Genomic DNA, 21,082 nt, shown 5'->3' on the forward strand with positions numbered 1-21,082 from the left:
TTCCCGGACCATAATCCAAGTCTGCTGTCAAGCAGTGAAATCCTCCAGCCTTTGTACTTTCAATTTAACTTTTTAGGTACTGCACAAACGAGGTCTTTCCACAATCTTGATTAGTCTACAAATTCGATTGAGGGAGACGTTACTACGCACTCTTAAGGGTTCAGTAAATGAGCAACATGATTACTCCTGAACCTTTTTAATGCATTTTCCACCTACATTAGCTTTTGATCAACTTAAATTACATTAATTCTTCTCTACTCATGCTTTGTTATGGAATGGAGCTCGTTCCTGTTAAGTGGAAAAAGAGAGGAAAAAAAATGGATACACCTTCACCCATGTGTCAGGTGAATTTATTTCTTGGGGTGGACGTTATATTTACTGTAATAAAGACAGCATCATGAGTAATGTAATTATAAGTGAATGCAGAGAGACATAAGCTGCTGAAAGCTGTCACACTGACCATTGCTGGACAACTGGACTCAAACATCCGACCGCATGGCTCAGCAATGCTTCATCTCTCCACATAAACCATCCTCCCACAATTTTCCACATACACACTCATGCACATGGACACACACACAGGCAGCACTTCATGGAAACTATGTACAGAGGAGGATCTGCTTTCTTGCCAAACCTGGTTTCTGCACAGTCATATCCATGGCGACCAAGGAAGCCACTGAGCTGTACATCATCGACACAGTTTGTGTTTTAGAAATGGAACGTGTTCCACCTTTCCACGAATTAATAAACAATGAACTGACACTGACAGCATTGCTAGGAAGTGTCCAGCATGCAGTGAATGTTTTCTTGTTTTGGGTGCAGGTCATTGTAATGAAGTGCTTTTAGTTTTTTTTTCCTTTATTGAGACACACAAATATACATGAGCACACAGTTATCCTTGAAAAACTAAAAGCTGCTTCTTCCTGTGAAAGATTCAGTAGTTCTAGACTTTCAGATTCTCCCTTCACCTTGTAGTAAGGTGACTAACATAGACATTTAAACACTTGTACTAAATTTTCATCTTTTGCTCTTTGATGTGTGTTTGCATTACAGCATTGCTTTTTTGTTTTCCTAGGCCATGAAGGTTTTATCCAAAAAGAAGTTAATGAAGCAGTGCGGTTTTCCACGTGAGTCTTGGTTTATGTTGTATTTTGTACAATAAGAATGCAGTAGAAAAGGAAGATAAAAAGGCAATTGGCATATTTTTTTAAAATCCATAGCATTTATCCAAACCAGCACCGATGCACACTGAACTAGCATCTACCACAAAGGCTCTCTAATTTAATCATGCTTATCTTGCCCTGGCTACATTTCATTACAAAGTTTAATTAAATTTAGCCTGGTGGTTTTTGCATAATCTTGCTGACAAACAGTGATCACATTCCTCCACCAAGGAAAAAGATGGTGCTAAAAAGTACCTGACAACATGGAAAAAATCAAAGGACCACGCCGTTTAATGAGACTGATAATCAGTGTTTACTAAAGCTGTGTAGACCAAAAATCACAGATTCTAAATGCTCTAATAAAAGTGTGACACATAAGGTTGAATTTTTTCTAACGGCTATAAGTTAGGTCAGACAGTTGGATCACAGATGTGACTTTGAAAAACCTTTTCGACAGTCCTGCAGAAGAGTGAAATTATCTGCGCTGTATTGCAAGTACATTGCAGAACTAATTAACAAATTACTTGTCGGCACGCCCTCCACTCTAACCAAATCTCACAGTTTCTCCATCAACATTGACAGTTCTGCCATTCCCCCCTCCCCTCAGGTCAAGAGTCTCGGCGTCATTCTCGACAGCACCCTATCTTTTCAAGCCCACATCTATAGCATTACTTCCACTTTCGTAATATCAATCGTCTGCGCTCATCACTCACTCCACATGCTGCTGCAATCCTTATCCATAGTCTTGTCACATCCCGCATCGACTACTGTAACTCACGCCTCTTCGGTCTTCCCAATAAATCACTTCAGAAACTGCAGCTTCTCCATATCTCTGCTGCTCGTATCCTGACTCGCACCTCTTCCTTTAAACATATCTACCCTGTACTTCAACAGCTCCACTGGCTCCCAATAAAATACCGAATTAACTATAAGTTACTGGTCCTCACTTTCAAAGGTATTCACAATCTGGCCCCTCCTTATCTGTCTGATCTCCTCCATATTGCCCCTCCCTCCCGTGCTCTCAGGTCATCCTCCTCCGTTCACCTTACTGTTCCCCCGGCCCGTCTCTCTACCATGGGGAGCAGAGCCTTCAGTCGCTCTGCTCCCCAAATCTGGAACTCACTCCCATCCGAGATTCGGAACATCAACTTTCTGCCATCATTCACATCCACATTCAATTATTATTATTAATTCTCCTTTCTTGACCTTGGTGGAGATTTCTGGGTTTTTTGTTTTGGTTTTTGGTTTTTGTTTTTTGTTTGTTTGTTTGTTTTCTTTTTCGTCTGCTTGCCGGCAGGAAATAAACAAAAACTAAAAAGATGACTTTCAGAAAATTTTGAAGAGAAGTCAGGCTTGGATAGAAGATAAACCTGTTGAACTTTACTGCCCCAGGATCACTGTTTTTAAAGCCGATGTAAGCCACTGGCCTGGAGGAACACTCTGAGTTGGGATGGGCGCTTGTATACTCAGGGATCAATACTTGGATTTGATAGATATATGTACTTATAAATCACTACATCACTGTGCTAATACAAAGGATGCAACTTATTTTCACTTCTGCACGTTTTAAGCAATAAAATCACGTGCAGAAACCAGCCCTGGTGTCTATCGTCCTCATTTTCAGTGTCACATGATTATGGGAGCCTATCAGAAGTCATGATGATGATGATGTGTTTTTAATATTTTACCGGTTTAATGCAGGTTCTTGAGCACTTTGTTCTTTTAATTTAATTAATTTGTAGTAATATTTTTTATTATTCTTAATTTTTTATATTGTAATTTAAATATTTTGTTTTCATTTTATAAGCATTTCTCAGATTTTTATGTTGATGAGCTTTATTCATATTTCATATTGCCTCTGCTAAAAGATATTACACACTGTACAATCGTAAAATTTTCCTTTAAGGGGCAAAAAGCATCTGTATCAGTTTTGATGAAAAAAGTACCGTAAACTGACGGAAAAGTATAGTATTGAAAGCATGGGGGCTTACATGTAATCAGCATACAGTTGGTTACCTTTGCCGAAGATTTTATTTTTCTTCCTTTTCTAAAGAGAATAAAGTTGGCTAATTTTTAGTAAATTGAATATTTTTGTAACCCTGTTTGTGTGATCTGTAGGTCGTCCACCCCCAAGAGGACCAAAAGCAGCCCAAGGAGAGCAGCCCAAAATCTTAGGACCACTAGAAAGGGTCTACCAAGAGATTGCCATCCTTAAAAAACTTGACCATGTCAATATCGTTAAGCTTGTTGAGGTAAGGCTTTCTTTGCCTTTAGTTTGTTGTTGAGTAAAAGGTATTCGAACCAGGTAAGGATTGTTTACTGTTGCTGCCTGCTTAGTTTTTGTTTTGTTTGGCTAAACACAAATCAAATCTGGTAGAGATGGACAGAAAATATGGACCTAAGTTGCACTAGATCTGCCAATTACCAGGTGGATCCTACCACAAAATAAAAAGTATATATTTTCTTGCGTGTGTTTATATATATATATATATATATATATATATATATATGTATATATGTATATATATATATATATATATATATGTGTGTATACATATATATATATATATATATATGTATATATATATGTATATATATATATATATATATATATATATATATATATGTATATATATATGTATATATATATATATATATATATATATATATATATATATATATATATGTATATATATATGTGTATACATATATATATATATATATATATGTATATATATATGTGTATACATATATATATATATATATATATATATATATATATGTGTGTGTATATATATATATATATATATATATATATATATATATATATATATATATATATATATATATATATATGTATATATATATATATATATATATATGTATATATATATATATATTTGCCACGGTTTGGGCAGACAAGACGGCCTCAGATAAAGCAGGAATACAAAATGGTTGATACAAAACATGTCTGCATCAGGAGCTTTTAATCATACTAACAACAAGGTTTTAGCACAAAACTGCTTCTAGCATGTCAGTTAGCTGTTTGACAACTTTAGTCAAATTGTTGTTGAGTAAACTAAATCTTTGGTAGTCACTGAAATACTAAAAATGTTGCTTGTTTAATTTCTGAGTGCTTAAAAACACAAAATTTTTTAAGCTAACTAATATAGTACAATGAAGTAAGCATGTGTGTTGAAATTAGTGTTTCTGCCTCACAAATTGGGTACATTTGAGTCAACAGAGGTAAAAACCAGCAAAATAACATTATTAATTTTTAAACATACAAAATTAACTTAATTTGCCAAAAGGAAATTTGATAATAAATTGCTTAATCTAAGAATGTCGACTATTTTTCTTCGCATGCTAGCAAGCTGCTGTTAGCATTTAGCTCAAAGTGTTTTGAGAACAACCTTATAGTGTATGAACTGGCAGTGCAAATCTATAGATAAATACACCTCATTTGGTAATGTTTTACAAACCTGGAAAATGGAAAAGAGTTGGGTTTCATATTGTAGGGAGGTAGGTCACTTCAAAGCTGCTTCTCTCATAACAGCATTTGGACTCAGACAGCAGGTTGAACATCCTTTTTGATCAGGATTATCCTGCACTGCTCTATCTTCAGATAACCTTTCTTGCTGTGTGCTTTGACTCATCATGATTTGTAATATGAGTTTATTTCAGGGAGGAAAGTGGCTTAACCCTGTGCTGCTGGGAAACAGGTGTGCAATATGTGCAAGGGTTTTCCCTTCAGATCTGTTATGATGTTTGGGTGATTTATCCTGGAAAAAAAAGGCTTCCAACCTGTAAGTGGATTTCTGATGTTTCAAACTGATCTGAAATGGTTTTAAAATTAACTTAGAGCCTCTGAAGAGGCGTTTGTTCAGAAAATATTCTAGCCAGTTTTGAAGACGTGACTCAAGATACACTCTGCTCCCTTGTGATATAATCAGTGTTTTTCAATCTGGGCCAGATGGTGGGGGCATCGGAGATGCGGTCGGGAGTTTAGCTTGGGCAGTCTGGCTTTCTTGGGTGAAGTGCTTGCCAGAAATGTAGTTTTCAAGTAGTAGCAGGGTTTTTCTGCTCCTTTGTGCTTGCTCCTGCAGAGAAGACACACACTTGCTCTATATCGCTTCCTTCTTTGTCCACCCTCACTGCTGCTCTTATAATAGGAACATGTGGGCAAAAAGGAAAAGCTGCTTTCATCCTCTTCATCTCTCATTTAAATAGGCTGTGCCTGGGTTGGGATCACAGGAGACTGCAGTCCAGTCCATCTAATTATGAATGGATTTTTCTCTTGATTTTAAACGCTAAAGTCCCTGCTGAGTGGAACAGATTAAAACTGATGAGGATGATTTCGTCATTTGTCACAGATGGTTGAGAAGAGACAGTCAAGCCGGCCCAGTTCTCACCAATGTGTTAAGTTATGAAAGTGGCCTCTTTCATTACAAACCCAATATCAATTTATATAATTTCCCAAAACTAATGGTCTTCAGTTTGCACACATCACCAAAGCTGCAAAAGCTCTTTTGTGCTATTATTTGAAACAAAAAGAGAAGTGCGTTGTGTGATGCAAATAAGGGCTGTACCCGCAAACATTAACCATCTCACCGTTTCAGACATGTGAAAAGTGATGTTAGTAAATCGAGTCCCTGCAGCATTAGAGGGGATTTCCTGAACTGGTTTTTCCTGTGCTGCATGTCCTTGGCTGACACTAACCTTTGCTGTGGTCATTTACATTCACTAGACTATTGTTTTTAAAAACATGCTTTAGGTGAATATTTTTCTGCCCTTTTTATTTGTTTATTTCTTTTTTAACCTGCGAGGCTTCTCCTTAAATAGGCAAAGCATGGACCCTGCAGTTCAGTTGGGTCTGTCTGCTCCCAACAGCTCCATGTTATTGCCTTCCATACAGCAGGTTTCTGTCTATTTGAATGTAATTAAACATTTAAAATGGCATTTAAGTACGTAGGGATGGATGATTTAGAAATGATTTATATTTATGTGCTTGAGACTTGGGTGCATTATTGTCGCAATAGCAAATGTAGTCATCAGCCACCATCATTAAAGATTTAATATACACTTCCCAAAAAAATAAAGGGAACACTTGATCATTACCATGTAACACGAAGTCAGTCACACTTCTAGGATATCAATCTGTCTAGTTAGGAAGTAACACTGATTGTGAATCAATTTTCACAGGTGGAAATGAGAGGCAATTAGCGAGACAACCCCTATGAAGTGGTGCTGCAGGTGGTGGCCGCAGACCATTTCCCAGTCTTCATCATTTCTGGCAGATTTTTTGCTCAAATTTGCATTTTATTAGCACACGCACCACTAGAGGTAACATGAGGTGGTGTCTGCAACCCACAGAAGTTCCTCAGGTAGTGCCGCTCATCCAGGATGGCACACCAGTGCGCTCTGTGGCAGGAAGGTTTGCTGCGGCTCCCAGCAGTGTCGAGAGCTTGGAGGAGATACCAGGAGACAGGCCAGTATTCAAAGAAATGTGGAGGGGGCTACAGGAGGAAAACAACTCAGCAGCAGGATATCTGCTCCTTTGTGCAAGGAGGGACAGGAGGAGTACTGCCCAACTCTACAAAATTACCTCCAGCCACCAGTGTGCATGTTTCTGCTCTGACTGACTCCATGATGGTGGTATTAGGGTCCCATGTCCACAAGTGTGGCCTTTGCTCACAACCCAACACTTTGCAGCCCAATTGCATTTGCCAGAGAGCTGTGCTCTTCACAGATGAGAGCAGGTTCACACTGAGCACATGTGACATGCTCAGGTTCAGAGAGTAGACATGAGAGAGTCCAAAGACACTGTGTAGAACCTTTTGCTGCCTGCAACATCCTCCAGCATGACTGATTTAGTAGTGGGTCAGTGATGGTCTGGGGATGCATATGCTTAGAAGGCCAGACAGACTTCCATGAGCTAGCCAGAGATACGCTGACTGCCATTAGGTACCAGAATGAGATCCATATGGACCATATGCTGCTGTAGTTGGACCGGGGTTCCTCCTGATGCAGGACAATGCTCGGTCTCATGGGGCTGTGTCAGCCGTTCCTGCCTGACGAAGGTATTGATAGTATAGGATTGGCCTTCCCATTCACCAGACCTGAATCCAATCCAGCACCTCTGCGATGTCATGTCTCGTTCCATCCACCTCCACCACCTACCACCACAGACTGTCCAGGAGTTGGCTGATGTGCTGATCCAGGTCTGAGAGGAGATCCTTCAGGAGACAATCCATCATCTAACCAGAAGCATGCCCAAACGTTGTAGGGAGTTCATACAGGCACGCAGACACCACACAGCTACTGAAGCTTATTTTGAATTGTCTTGAGGAATTTCCACAGAAGTTGAGTCAGCCTGTGATCTGATCTTTCCATTTCCATTCTGAGTATGTTTCTGAGTCCAGACCTCCATGGGTTAATGATTTTGATTTCCATTGATCATTCTCATGTTATTTTGTTGTCAACACATTTCACTATGTAAAGAATAAAGATTTTCAGCTGGGATATTTTATTCATCAAGATCTAGGATGTGTTGTTAAAGTGTTCCCTTTATTTTTGAGCAGTCTACAATCTTAGGAAACTTCTATGAACAGGAGCAACTCTGACAAGAAAAGAACACAAAGTTATGGAGCCATTAAAACAGTTAATATTTAATGTGCCTGAAATTCAAACTGGCTGTTTGGTCTTGAATCATACCCCTCTTTGTGTTTTTTTAAGAAAATATTCTGCTTCATTAAATGGAGCAAAAGCTAAGATTTTGCTTGCTCTAAAATAGACATGCATACTTGCTCTGATAAGAACATGCATCATCTGCTTTATCTACACATAGCAAGTAGTTGTAAGCCATATCGGCTATTGAAAGTAAAAAGGGGAGATGTTCTGCAGTGGTTTTTCCTCCAGTTTAATAACTCAATTTCTCATTTTGACACTCCATTTCAGTCTCAGTCTGAGCTTACTCATGGTACCACCTTTGTCATGAAGTTATTAATGCCCCTTTTCACAAATTCAAGTAGAATCTTAAACAGGCTGATTTTAAAAAATGTCCTGACTGTATATTTTTTAAATGAGTGGAAACTGCTATTAAGAGCCACGTCTCAGCTTGAAAGGGATGATAGAATAGTCTATTGAGCTCCTCTCAATAAATGAGAGAGATATTAATCTTTTTATTCTCACTGTTCAAAGCAGTAATGGGCTGTTTTTGACTTTATACATCTGGCCTTGTCCTCCTAGATCCATTCAGCTAAAATAACCCCAGATCATGATGCTACCCCCATGGCTTAATGGGTGCAGCACTTAATTCCCATTTTCCTTTCTCTGATATGCCCATCACCCTAGTACAGAGTAAATCTAGCTTAATCGGACTACATGACCTTTTTCCATTGCTCCAGAGTCCAATCTTTATGCTATTTAGCAAATCTTATAAATCTCAAACCTTGACTTCTCTTAACACTGTCTGCAAAGTGGTTACTACTATTTACCTCTACTTTAGCTTTTAAACATTGCAATGAGTTCTGCTATTGACCTTCTTTGATTTGAACATTTTTTGTTGCAAAAACCATACTTTTGGATGTAGAGACACGAGTAGGCTAATGTGCTGTGTTTTGAGGTATATAAATGTAATTAAGACCATAGTTAATAGTCATAGTCAGCTGGTGTCTATGGTTTAAAGATTTAAGCAGATTTCATCTTTTCTTTTTTTTTTTTTTCTTCTGTCACAAATCCTGTCACAAAAGAAGCAAATGAACCAAAGTGCTGGCAGAAAACAGCCGGCAAAGGAAACTGTAAAAGGCTTATTAATTTACACCTGATTAAACAGTTTGAGAGCAAGGCTGAAACTAAAACTGGAAAGAAGATGATGAGAGCCAGGCAGGAAGGAAATCCAGGAACAAAGAGCTGAACTGAGCCCCTGAGGAGCACTGGGGAGCCTGGAGCGTGGGGGGGCAGAGGTAGTGGAGGCCACCAATCAACACTGGCAAACATGAGTGATCAAGCCTAATATGCTGATAAGACAGGAGAGTGGCAGGAGGAGCGTCACAAACGGCACAAAGTGGCTCTGAATTCTTGCTAATAGCCTGTGGCAGACAGGTAATCAGAAAGGGCTTGATTGCAGAGTTGGCTGCAGCTGGAAACATCGCCACTGGCTCCACACAGGTGTGTTCACTTCTGCAATCAAGCACAGACAGACGGAAGCGGGAGAAGGGCATGACTCCCTCAGCTTTGAGTCTGCCTCCAGGCTTGGCACAAACTCTTTGAATGCAGCTCATTCAGACAGTTGAGAACGTGATCTTTGTCATGAAAGATATTTTAAGGTGTCTGTTCAACAAGATGATGGCGATGTTTCTTTTGGGGGGTTATGCTTTTTGACATGCTAGTTTACAATCATTATGACTGTGAAACTTGTGCTTTTCCAGCTTTTCATTTTCCTTTTGGAGTTTTCTCTTTTAGTTTGCTTTAAAGTTCAACTTTGGAGTAACTGAGTAAAACTGGAACTTCACACCGATTCCTGAAAAACATCCAGCAAATTAGCAGTCCGTTTGCTCCGCAGTAAATCTGTGTTCACCTGTACCTATTTAACAGTCGCCGGGAAGAACTGGGGTTAGCAGCGCCTTTTTTTCCCCTGAGGCTGTGTTACCAAATAAAGCATGTCAGCTGAGAATGATGCAATAAAAGAGGCTACATCAAGATTACTGAAAAGCTGTTAAAGCCTGGGAATATTGTTGTGCCTAATCCAACATTTTACTGCATCAGCTGCTGGCTACTGGCTGGTCAACAGCACATGGAAGCTAGCATCCCATTGCCAGGGCTGAAAAGTCAACGTCATGCCAATATGAAGACCTTTAAGGGAAATGTAATCAAGGCTAGAAGTCGGTTTTCACATTTAAATTAATATATTGAAACTAATAAAGCTAACCAGATGCAGCATAGGAATTTTCTGCTTTTGTGCTGCAACAGTTCACATTTGTAAATTAGCAAGATCACACAGAAGCAAGCTGATGTGTGTGTGCTTAATTTTTTAATCATATAGGACAGTTCATTCACATGAAATCAGAGTTTGTGAAGCCCGAATACTCAAATTTATGAAACCGGGTCCCAGAGTGAATAAATAGGTATTATCAAAATCTGCTATATAGCAATCTTTTAAAACATCCATCATTAGTCAGAAATTAAAAAAGCTACTTATGTGGCCGCACCTTGTTCATCCAATCAATTTTCCTCCATGTACTGTGTTTAGTGAGGTCACTAAGTGGGTGGAGCCACAGTAGTAGAGTAGTTCATCTCCATCCTGGTAACCTTTATTTTTCCTGCACTGTTTCTAAACTTTACTGAGAGTTGCTACAGTGCAGGTGATTTGTCCCTATTGGGAAAAAAAAAGAAAATTGAATAATGTTTGTAGTTAATTTCAGCTTTAACTGAAGAAGAAGATAGGAAGTTACCAAAATCTGTTGCGAGAAATTAGCCAGTGAAAGCATGAAACCAAGCTTGGTTTCAGCACAGGGCATGGTGGGGGGTCTGCAAGTTTTTTGGTAGCTACATGACGGGGGTCCTCATGGAAAATAGGCTGGGAACCACTGGTCTAGAGGACCAGAGTTAAAAGCCAAAGTTTTTTGTTTTGATGTGTTTTTCATTGGAGGTTTATAACTGGGTATTATCCAATTGATCATATTAATGTTAATGTTACAGGTGCTGGATGATCCTTCAGAGGACAACCTTCACATGGGTATGCACTTATCTTTTTGTCCTTTTCCTCTTTTTGCCTTCTCACTCTGAGCCTTTGGCATATATGCCACCAACATGTGGTAATGTAATTTATTCAGAATCCAAATCCTTTCTTGTTTCCCTTCACACTGCCTTAGGGTTAACTCATTATGTAAAGACCCTCCATCAGCAGTGCCAGGTCACAGCTATGATGTGTGTTTGTGAAAGGGAATGTCAAACTATTCATGAGCCAATGCAGGTGCTTTAAAAGATGACAAATGTACCACTGTTAACCTCAGTGGTAGTAGTGGTCAAAGTAAATTAATGAATAAAATGTTCAGTGTACCTGCATCCTCATTTCTTCTTTCCTTCCTTTTTCTAACAGTGTTTGAGTTGATGCGCAAGGGGTGAGTAGAGAGCTCCTCCTTTCATTTCTAAATAATTTAAACTTTTACCTTCAACTCCTCATTTCTCCATCCTCCTCCATTGCTCCAAGCCAGCACACTGCTAGTGTTTGTTCCATCCCAGGCTTCAAAGGGAGCCATAATGTTCTTAGGTTTTCACAGTTATTACCAAAGCCAGCCAGCCATGTAAGTGTTTCAGGTCCTGATGCTTGAGCTGCTCTACCTACCCCGCTGAAAATATGATCTGCTAATCAGAGACCTTTTTTTGTTATAAATGGTGTCAGGGGGAAGCTGTTAAAATTCATATGTGTGTATACATTAGTCACATTTTAATTTTTAGAAAATATAGGCTGTATTTCTGGACATTTTTACAGTGAGAAAAACAGTTGCTCTCCTTGCTTTTGGGAGAAAGATGTTGAAGTTGTTAATACAGTTGATTTAAAGGGGCTCCTGCTGCTGTACATGAAATTTATTTGGACATGTGCCAGATTCTCCTGCTCCGGCTTCAGTCACTGAGGATAACACACCACACAAGTTTTAGCTTTTCTGACTTTAAAGTAATTGAATGCGACTAGCATTAGTGCTGGGATCGTATTTGTTACGATGATCTACTGTTTGTTGCTTCAGCAGTTCATAATAAATGCTGCACCTACAGCTACTGTAAAGAAGTGCTCCTCAGGCTATTCAGACAATAGATTCATCTTGTTACTGGTCAAAAACAAGAATAATCTATTGTGTAATGAAGAGTCTATTGCAATGAAGCTACACAGGCTTCTAAATTTGCAAACCAGTTTGAGCAAACACAATTTTCTGGATTTTTACACGTCATCACTTTTGCATCAGGAAGCTATTTACTTTGTCATCTTCTCAAAAACACACGCATGTGGCTGCAGTCATACAGCCGTTGTGTCAGACTTACTGGATATTTGTTCTGGGCATTGCTTTTTAAATTTAAAGTCTGATGTTTTCAGATTAGAATAGAGGAACAAGCAGTTCCCATTATTTTGAATAAAGTGAAATGCAACCTAATTCACTTTGAGTAAAACTAACTGTACAAAACAAGCAGTAACATCAAGTTAAGGATTAAATTATGATGATGCTTATCTACCCAAAACTCAGAATGTGTTTTCATCATGTGATCAGATCAGAATATTCTGTCTGGTGTGTTTACATGAAGCATTTTTATTCTGATCAGGATTTTAATTCGAATACCTAAACATGGATAATGATGTGTCAGTGTTTGTGCAGCAGTGATTAAAGCCACCAGCAGGTTTATCCCAAGTAAACAATGGTTTATTTTAAAGAAAAAAAATCATTGCTTGTTTGCTTTTACAAATATAGCTTTACTTTTTGCAGAAGATTATTACTTTTCTCTCATTTACATGTGCCACTGTTCTCGCTCCTGTTTGTGTTATTGAAGTACTTCTATTATCTTAAAAATTTGTAAATATTAAAATACTAATATTCAGTGTTTAATCTAAAGAAATCCATTAAAAATCATTTTGCCCAACCTTAAACATTTAAATGCCAATCTCTTTTGATAAAAATATAAAAATCTGCCAGTAGAAAGGCCTGAGAGAGACCTTATTTTCTTTTTTACTTAATGTGGGACTTCTTGCTTAAAATGAAAAAACTTTGTAAGAGCAAATAGCAAATGGCATGATAAAAGGCTTTATTTTTAAATGGCAAAAAGATTTGTAAAAAGCCTTGAGATCATTACGAAGGACCCAGAAGCTCTTTCAGAATAATTGTATGTGCATATTAATCTGTGTAAAATGCTCTTAATTTTAAATCTCATTTGCATATCTTATCTGCATGTATTTGCAGTCCAGTGATGGAAGTACCCACGGACAATCCTTTTTCAGAGGAGCAAGCACGCTTATACTTCAGAGATGTTATCCTGGGCATAGAGTACTGTAAGTACGTCACACACGTAAAGCAACAATGAAGCAGCTTACATGTGAAATGATTTAATATTCTTTGGACAGTTATTCTCATGTGCAATTATTCTCTGTCCTACATAAAGAGCTAAATGCACCTGACAGGATAGTTCTGTTTGCCAGGATAGAATTATACCATGCTGTCATTTTAATAATATCCTTTATCATGCTCAGTATAACTCTGCTCAAAACGTAAAAGGTTGGACACGTTCATAAATTTATATGTATTTGTTCATTTTCATTGTCTGTGTAAAGGAACAAACTTTTTTAAGGGCTCTGCCTCCATCACCCCAGGGTCAGGCCACTGTTGTCTGTTCTTTGATCAATATTGAGCTTCTGTTTAGTGGTATGGTTTTTCTCAAGCTATTCTCTTTGCTGTAGTAGATCAATTTCAGTCATTAATGAGTTTGTTGGTTTATAAGGTACATGGCATGTAAAGGGGGTCTCTGCCTTTTAACCTTCTAAATACTTTAGAAATTAATTAATTGAGGTTTTATTTAAATATTTTTAGTATTTAATTTAGGATTAATTATTCATTATTTAATAGTGGCCATTTTGAGTCACTAAAACAAACTCAGCTTTCAGTTGCCAGTTTTTTTGAGAGGCTCCTTCTTAAATAAATATTGTCTGTAAGTGTCTTCTACAACATACATTAATCTTAATCATGATTGTGAGAGGCTGTTCTGGTTGTCTTTTACATGTGTTTTTTAAATTATGTATCATGAGTGCGAGAACATTTAATTGCAGAGGCCTTTTAAGAAGTCAAGTGCTGCATGTTTCAATAAGACCTCCTTAGACAAGAAGGCACCATTTATCGAATCAGGGAAGTGTCCAGGGCTTAGATCCAGAAGGCGGTTAATAGATGCACTTAACTTTCGGTCCAAGATAACCTTCAGTTTTCAGTCTGCAAACCCTTCTTAAACAGTAACAGTCAAACCTGAAATAATGCAGCTGATTTCCTCCAGGACATGATTACAGTTTCTTTAAGTTACTGTGTTTTTGGAGACTATGAAGAAAGTTCTGCAGCCAGACATTGATATTTTGAATGATTATTGTAAATTTCTATAATACAATGTGCTGTTTTTAAGATAAAAAAAAGCTTTAATACCTCATTATCTTTTGACACCATTGCCAGATTTATGTATGTTCAAATCAAATCTCTCATTTACTGAGGAAAGTCAGTAGTTTGAACACATGATTTTTAATGAATGGCTGGTTTCTGACATTCAATTTGGTTCCATCTTGCAAAAAGGATCTCAGTGATGTCTGTCCCAGTTTCCAACTACAGTCACAAAAATGACTGAGAATAACTATCATTTTAAAAAAGGGGATTTCCTTTTCTAGTTGTTAATGACATTGGTTCATGCCTGCATTCTTATGGGGTAAATCTGATCTGCTCTAGATGCAACTTGAGCTTTTGTCCACCTTTTAAAGGCCCAGCTTAGCTTTTCGACCACACTTCTTGCAGCAGTCCAAACATTTATGTTGACTCAGGATGCTGTTTCTGATTTTCCTATATATATATATATTTTTTTTTTCTTTATCCTCAGTACACTACCAGAAGATTATCCATCGGGACATCAAGCCTTCTAACTTGTTATTGGGGGACGACGGTCATGTGAAAATAGCCGACTTTGGGGTCAGCAACCAGTTTGAAGGCAACGACGCTTTATTGTCCAGCACAGCTGGTACTCCTGCATTCATGGCACCAGAGACTTTGTCAGAGAAGCGGAAGAGCTTCAGTGGAAAAGTGAGTTGACTAAGTGACTAGAAACAGTATAATAGAGTGTGTTGAGCTATATATGTGTGTTTACGTGCCTAGAATTGATGAGCATGAATGTGGTAGAAGCTGCAGATGTTGACCAAAGGCCTGGTACACACATAAGGATTTGTTTAATCTTATAAGAATTTTTATCTGTGTGAGACCTCACACGTGAAGATATAAATTCAGGCACTTAACAGTTTTCATCATACTGTGTGTGGTGTGCTCCGATAATCTCATCACAAAACAACACACACATAACGATGCTGTCCTGCAACCGATCTAGAATCTAGTCCTCCGAGCCTGATGGTGGTCTTGGGACTATGATTAACAGAAAAATCCAGAACTGAAAAAAATAACAGACTGGAGACGGCATGAACACTTATATACTTCCTTGTTCCCCAGCCAGCTCGCTCTCTGATTGGCTACGTTCTGTTCCACGTCACCATCCACACATTCACAACTCAGGAGTCATCGGCTTTCCACGTATACATGAAGACATTTGTTCGTAAATATTGAATATGTTCAATACTTCGGATTGTTGGCCACAACCCGTTTCGATTGCCGAGCCGATTGCCAGGACGAATTCACTCTTAACACACCTCAGACCAAATGATCATTTTAAAGGAAAATCTTATGAGACTCCAGATAATCGGGCTTTTGCCGTCCTTGGTTGGAAAGAGTGTAAATTTCGGGACAAAAATAGCCTGTTAATCTTTATGTGTGTACCAGGCCCAAACTTTACCTTTAGTCTTTAAAATGAAAACCATTAGATTTGAGGTGTTTGCTGCCCTGCTTATTAACAAATTTGAATAAAAACTGACTGGCACTTTTCTGTAATGACTGGACAGATTTACTGATTTGTATATAATTTGTAAAACTTTTGTTCAGTCCAATAGAATATATTACAACATGGTTTCATATCAGTTAACAACATTGAATAAACTATTTAATAGATTTTTTTGCCTTTTTTTCCAATGAACCTGCTAAAATATAATTGATTAAACCCTCTGTATATTACCTGGTTCTACTGTTTGCGTTAATTAAACATTTATGTAACTAGACGACACTTTAAACACAACCCAGCGGACAAAATGCTTTCATATGAAAAATGATTTTAAAATCCTTTTGAAGCACCACCAGCTGCGGTGTTAAAAGCAAAAGGTTTTCCCATTCATTTCATGATTTTTAGATGCTTAACAGTCAGGAGCTTCCATTCATGTATTTTTATTTTAAAAAGCCAAATGTTTTTCATGGAGCCATGCAGCTGTAATATGTGCAGAATGTAGTTTTGTGTTGCAGAAATAAGCAAGACCTTCTCTGAAGTATGTTTGGATGCCAGCATATGTTGCTGTCATGCCTGTAAATATTGCAGATCTAACTACAGCTCATACACTTCCCAGTTTTCTATTTTCATATATATGTTTGACAAATAAGCTAAAAGCTTTACTTCATCTTCTTTTTTTAACCTTTGTTGATACAGGCAATCCCATTGAGACACACCGTCTCATTTGCAAGAGAAACCTGTTTTTGACAGAAAATAACATTTATAGTTGCACACAGTTTCAACAACACATAATATAAATAATAGTCAGTGTTTACAAGAAGGTTGTAAAGACTGACTGCCACAGACCAGGGATCAGAGCAAAAAGGAGTTAATAAATTTACTTTAACAACTTTCCCCTCCCAGATTCAGGTCTTGATTCTCCCCTTCTTATACAACCTTAGGTTTATTTGCATGGGAGTCATGTTCCTTCCTTCAGAGGTCAAAAGAGGCTGGTGGGTTTGCTCAGAGGAGCCTGCATGTTCATAAAACAGGAGCCAAAATAGAACATTTGATTGCTGAGAGAAAGCTATCAGGGAGAAGGAGCCATTGAAGTGCCTCGTCCTGCTGTTTTGTCAAGCTTTCAAGAAATCTATTCAGACCCTGTGCACCTTTCTCCCTGATTAGTCTCGCCTTGTTTCATATTTGGGTTTGGTCAAGCCATGTTCCAAAAAGCATGGAAATCAGAAGTGATATTTATAATATCCGACACTCCATATGTCACTTAACCCCCTTTGGGGGTATATCATGCATCTCATAGCAACTGCTGCAGCGCTGAGATAGATTGCTCGGAAATGAAAGGCTAGTTTAATCATCCCATATCTATTAAGGAAGACTAGAGGATTTCCAATAGAGCTACAGAGAGAAAGGCTGACTGGAGGACAAAAAGCCTGATGGGTAGCTACAGTGATTCTGCTATCTGATCACACAAATTCATCTTCAAGGCATCTGACAACAGGCGCCTCCAAACAAAAATACTCACGATGTCTCGTGAATCACTGCAGCCAGTCGATTCAGATCTTTCAGCTTATTTTTGAGGACAGGCGTTAGCATTAGTGTAGTGGGTATCTAAATGCATGTTTTTCAATCTGTTTGCTATTCATTTGCATTTAATGTCATTATTGGCACTCTCTTCAAGGCACTGGATGTGTGGGCCATGGGAGTTACCCTCTACTGCTTTGTCTTTGGGAAGGCAAGTCTGCACATTTTCTGTCTCTCACTTATTTGTCAGCATCTGGTTCACAAAGTGTAACAGACAAGGATGAGCTAGGTGTTCATTTCTCAAATTTCCCTGCTTCTTAACAGCACCCAGTGGCTCTTCTGTTGATACAGCAGCTTCCTAGAGCAGTCATTCATTTGTATGAACACTAGAAGCTGATTACTGATGTTGTAATTTGTCTTGACTGTCCTTTGGGATACAGATCATATCTGGTACAGAAGTAATTCAGTGCACCTTCCTTGTGGTTTTCACTCCCTCTTCTGTGCTCCACCTGCAGTGCCCATTTATTGACGAGTACATATTGGCTTTGCACAATAAGATAAGGACCAAGCCTGTGGATTTCCCAGAAAAGTGAGTCAATCGCTTGCATTGTTCCATGAATTCTGCTTTCTTAGAAAAGATGGAGGTGTTATTTCAGCCTCTTCCAGTCCACAGCAAAAGCATTTTCCTTCTTTTGTTGTATTTGCAGATTGTTTCTTTCTCATTTGCATCTCTGTCACAGAATCCTTTTTTTTCTCCTTACAAATTAGAACAACAGAAGTATAAAGGCAGTCGGTAAAAGCGCCCGTTAAATGTCACCCACGTGTGATTACAACCAGCACATAAAAAGCCCCGGCAGCCTGGACACACACAAGCTGCTTTGCCATCCAGATCTTCCTTTTAAATAAAAGGTTAAGAGAAGCAAACTGGTTTTCTTGTGTGAATAACACAAAAAAAGATAATTATATTGCCAAAAAATGGATGGATGAGCATTCACTGAGCAGCCTGAAGAAACATCAGAAATGAGGAAGATATGAGTGACAGCGGAACGCCACTGAAGAACAAGGTGCTATTTGATAAATTTATACATGTGTGTTCTCTTAATCAGTCATTGCTGTGCAGAAAGTTCTAACATTAGATGCAGCTTTCCTCCCACACAAAATATACTCATGTCTATGCTGCACAATTACAGTTTTAGCACCTTAGTGTCAGCACTGAAAAGGTCATTACAATATACATGTAACAGCGTCATGCCACTGCTGTTTTAATAATTACTGACATTTCTTATGGCATCTTCCATTATCAAACTTCTCTTTTTTCTTATCAGGTGAATTTTTATAAGCACTGGTCTAATTTCATTTCATGGTTTTCAATAAATAAGATCAAATGTTCCAGTGGTTTTTAACATGACCCAAAAATAACATTAACTGTTTTTCATTTCCATTTTTTCCAGACATTTATCAATTGGATTTAGTATTTAATTCAGGTTTTCATTTAGCAGTTTTACTTGTACTTAAACTATCAGTCTGCCCGAGCTATCTTACAATTCTTATGCTATTATTTAATTATTTAAACCAATCATTTATTAACAAGCTGTTTCTACTACATGTTTTTTTAACCTAGATGAAGTATGTATAACTAACAGTTTTCAGTGTTAATTTGTTAATATGCATCGTTATCTAGCTAGCTGTACAGCCATTACAGTAAACTAGCAACATCTGATTATTTATACTATTTTTACCCATATAGTCGCTGGCTCGTGGTTTTGTGTTTTAAATTTAGTAACAGCTGTCTGAACGTGATGATATTTTTATTTGTAATGTTCATTATGCTGCCGTCTTCATGTCCATGCTTTATATTTGGCACCTTATTGTCAGCGGTGATAACTTCATTACAGTATATGTGCAATAGTTTCATGTCACTGTCATCATTGTAATTCCTGAGATTTCTAATAACTTCTACTATCAAACCTTTTTATTATTATTATTATTTTTTATTTAGATTTTCATTAGCATTTGCATAATTTCATTCTTTTACTTTCTAACATTTGACAGCACTGGTGTTATTTAGGTGCAAATTTGTCCTAGTTGTTCTCAACATAGCCTAACCCTCAAAATAACATTAAGTCTTGACAGTTTTCCTTTCAGTTTAGCATTTTATTTCTGGTTTTCATTCAGCAGTTGCCTGTCAAAGCACTTACTTTTACTTGTAGCTAACACTGTTTAAGCTATCTAACTATCTTAACAGGCTCCTTTTGCCATTAACTAATTATTTAAAAAATAATTCACTGGCTACTGGTTTATTAATTATTATAACCTATATAAAGTATAACTGTTTCCAGTGTTAATCCATTAAAGTAGTTATTTAACTAACTGTATAGCCATAGCAGTAATTAAGCTAGCAACATGTGTTTATCGGCACTATTTTACCTAATGTGGCTACATTAGGTAAAACAGCCAATTTGAAATGTAATTGTTAATGTTGTCATAATATTTTTGATCACACAACGTTGTATTTATTAAGTCTTCTCTTAACCACAGTTGCCCATGGCTGTGTATCACTGTGATAAATCAGTTTAAGGACATTAAAAATTCACACAGCTAAGGATATTTTTGATTAGATGTGTAACAAATAACACTTATGCCAAAAATTCCCAGCAGTCATCATCGTCATCATCATCATATCTCTCATTCATTCACTTTTACATGTTGAAGTGGGAATATGGATGTGGCATTCTCTCATCATTGTATAAGTTGTCTGTTTTCAGTGTTAAGATTCAGTATGAAATAAGAAAGCTGCATTTTACAAACACATACCTCAGTATACTTATTATTAGAACAACAGAAAACCCATCTCCATCATTATCAATACACCAACATGAAATGGTAGAAAATATTTTATCATAACCATCTGCAGAGACATTGAAAAAGGGTCTGATTTCTTGTCTTTTTTATGATCTGAGAAAGCAGAAGACTGCTAATTATATCTATTTAAAATGACAACAATATCTCTTTTTGTATATTGTTTTTAATTCAAAGTGTTTCTCTTTCACAGCCCAGAAGTATAATTGTCTCATGGATGACCAAGATAATAATCTCTGCTTGTTTTATGTGCAATACTAGCTACATTAACTCTGATGAGCCATTAGAAAAATGTCTCGGATTAAGCAGTGTAGCAAAGCATAATCACTGTTTGGTTCAGTAGTTTAAAGCTCACCTTGTGACAAGGTGCTCATGTTAAAGAGCTAGCAAGGCCGGTAAACGCTGTTTGATGAAATGCAACTTCAATCGCTTTTAATGAAGTGTGAGCCTTCATTATGTCTGCCTTATTTACAGTTAGTGATTTAATCATAAAATTCTGCCTGTGTTAAAGAGGTTGTGGATAATTTTGCTGTCCATGTTCTATCCAAGTTGATTTGTGCACAAATGAGTTTGTCTCTAATCTATTTTGTTAAATTATTGTCTGTATTTTTAATTATTATAATTGTTATTTTAGACCAAAGGTCTGTGAAGAGCTGCAGACTCTAATCTTACGGATGCTGGATAAGAATCCAGACTCCAGGATCACCATCCCTGAAATTAAGGTAACATGCAAAGCAGGACAGATGTAAATCCATAATTTTGAAAAGGTGTTGTTTAGGATGACGTTGTTTAAGATTAGGCTCGGCCTGTCTCCCCTTTCATTGGCTTGTAACTTTCTGTCATGCACACAGTAAGGTTCATTAGGCAGGCTGTGTTTCTTCAGGGCATGATGAAACCTGTTTGTTCCACTGAAGGATTGGACTAAAACCGAGTCA

At 37.6% G+C, this 21,082-nt stretch overlaps 1 protein-coding gene across 2 annotated transcripts in view; it reads left to right on the forward strand.

The window, feature by feature from the left end:
- camkk1a (calcium/calmodulin-dependent protein kinase kinase 1, alpha a) overlaps positions 1 to 21,082 on the forward strand; it is a 59,309-nt gene that overhangs the window by 30,390 nt on the left and 7,837 nt on the right. For both annotated transcript variants that reach the window (XM_042008720.1, XM_042008721.1), the window contains exons 6-14: positions 1,076 to 1,127; positions 3,282 to 3,415; positions 10,863 to 10,899; positions 11,263 to 11,284; positions 13,109 to 13,197; positions 14,772 to 14,971; positions 17,446 to 17,499; positions 17,804 to 17,877; positions 20,782 to 20,869. In XM_042008720.1, the coding sequence (XP_041864654.1) occupies positions 1,076 to 1,127; positions 3,282 to 3,415; positions 10,863 to 10,899; positions 11,263 to 11,284; positions 13,109 to 13,197; positions 14,772 to 14,971; positions 17,446 to 17,499; positions 17,804 to 17,877; positions 20,782 to 20,869 (750 nt within the window). The remainder of the gene's footprint in view (positions 1 to 1,075; positions 1,128 to 3,281; positions 3,416 to 10,862; positions 10,900 to 11,262; positions 11,285 to 13,108; positions 13,198 to 14,771; positions 14,972 to 17,445; positions 17,500 to 17,803; positions 17,878 to 20,781; positions 20,870 to 21,082) is intronic.

This window comes from Melanotaenia boesemani, chromosome 15 (genome assembly GCF_017639745.1).
Source record: "Melanotaenia boesemani isolate fMelBoe1 chromosome 15, fMelBoe1.pri, whole genome shotgun sequence".
In the NCBI taxonomy this organism is placed as follows: Eukaryota; Metazoa; Chordata; class Actinopteri; order Atheriniformes; family Melanotaeniidae; genus Melanotaenia; species Melanotaenia boesemani.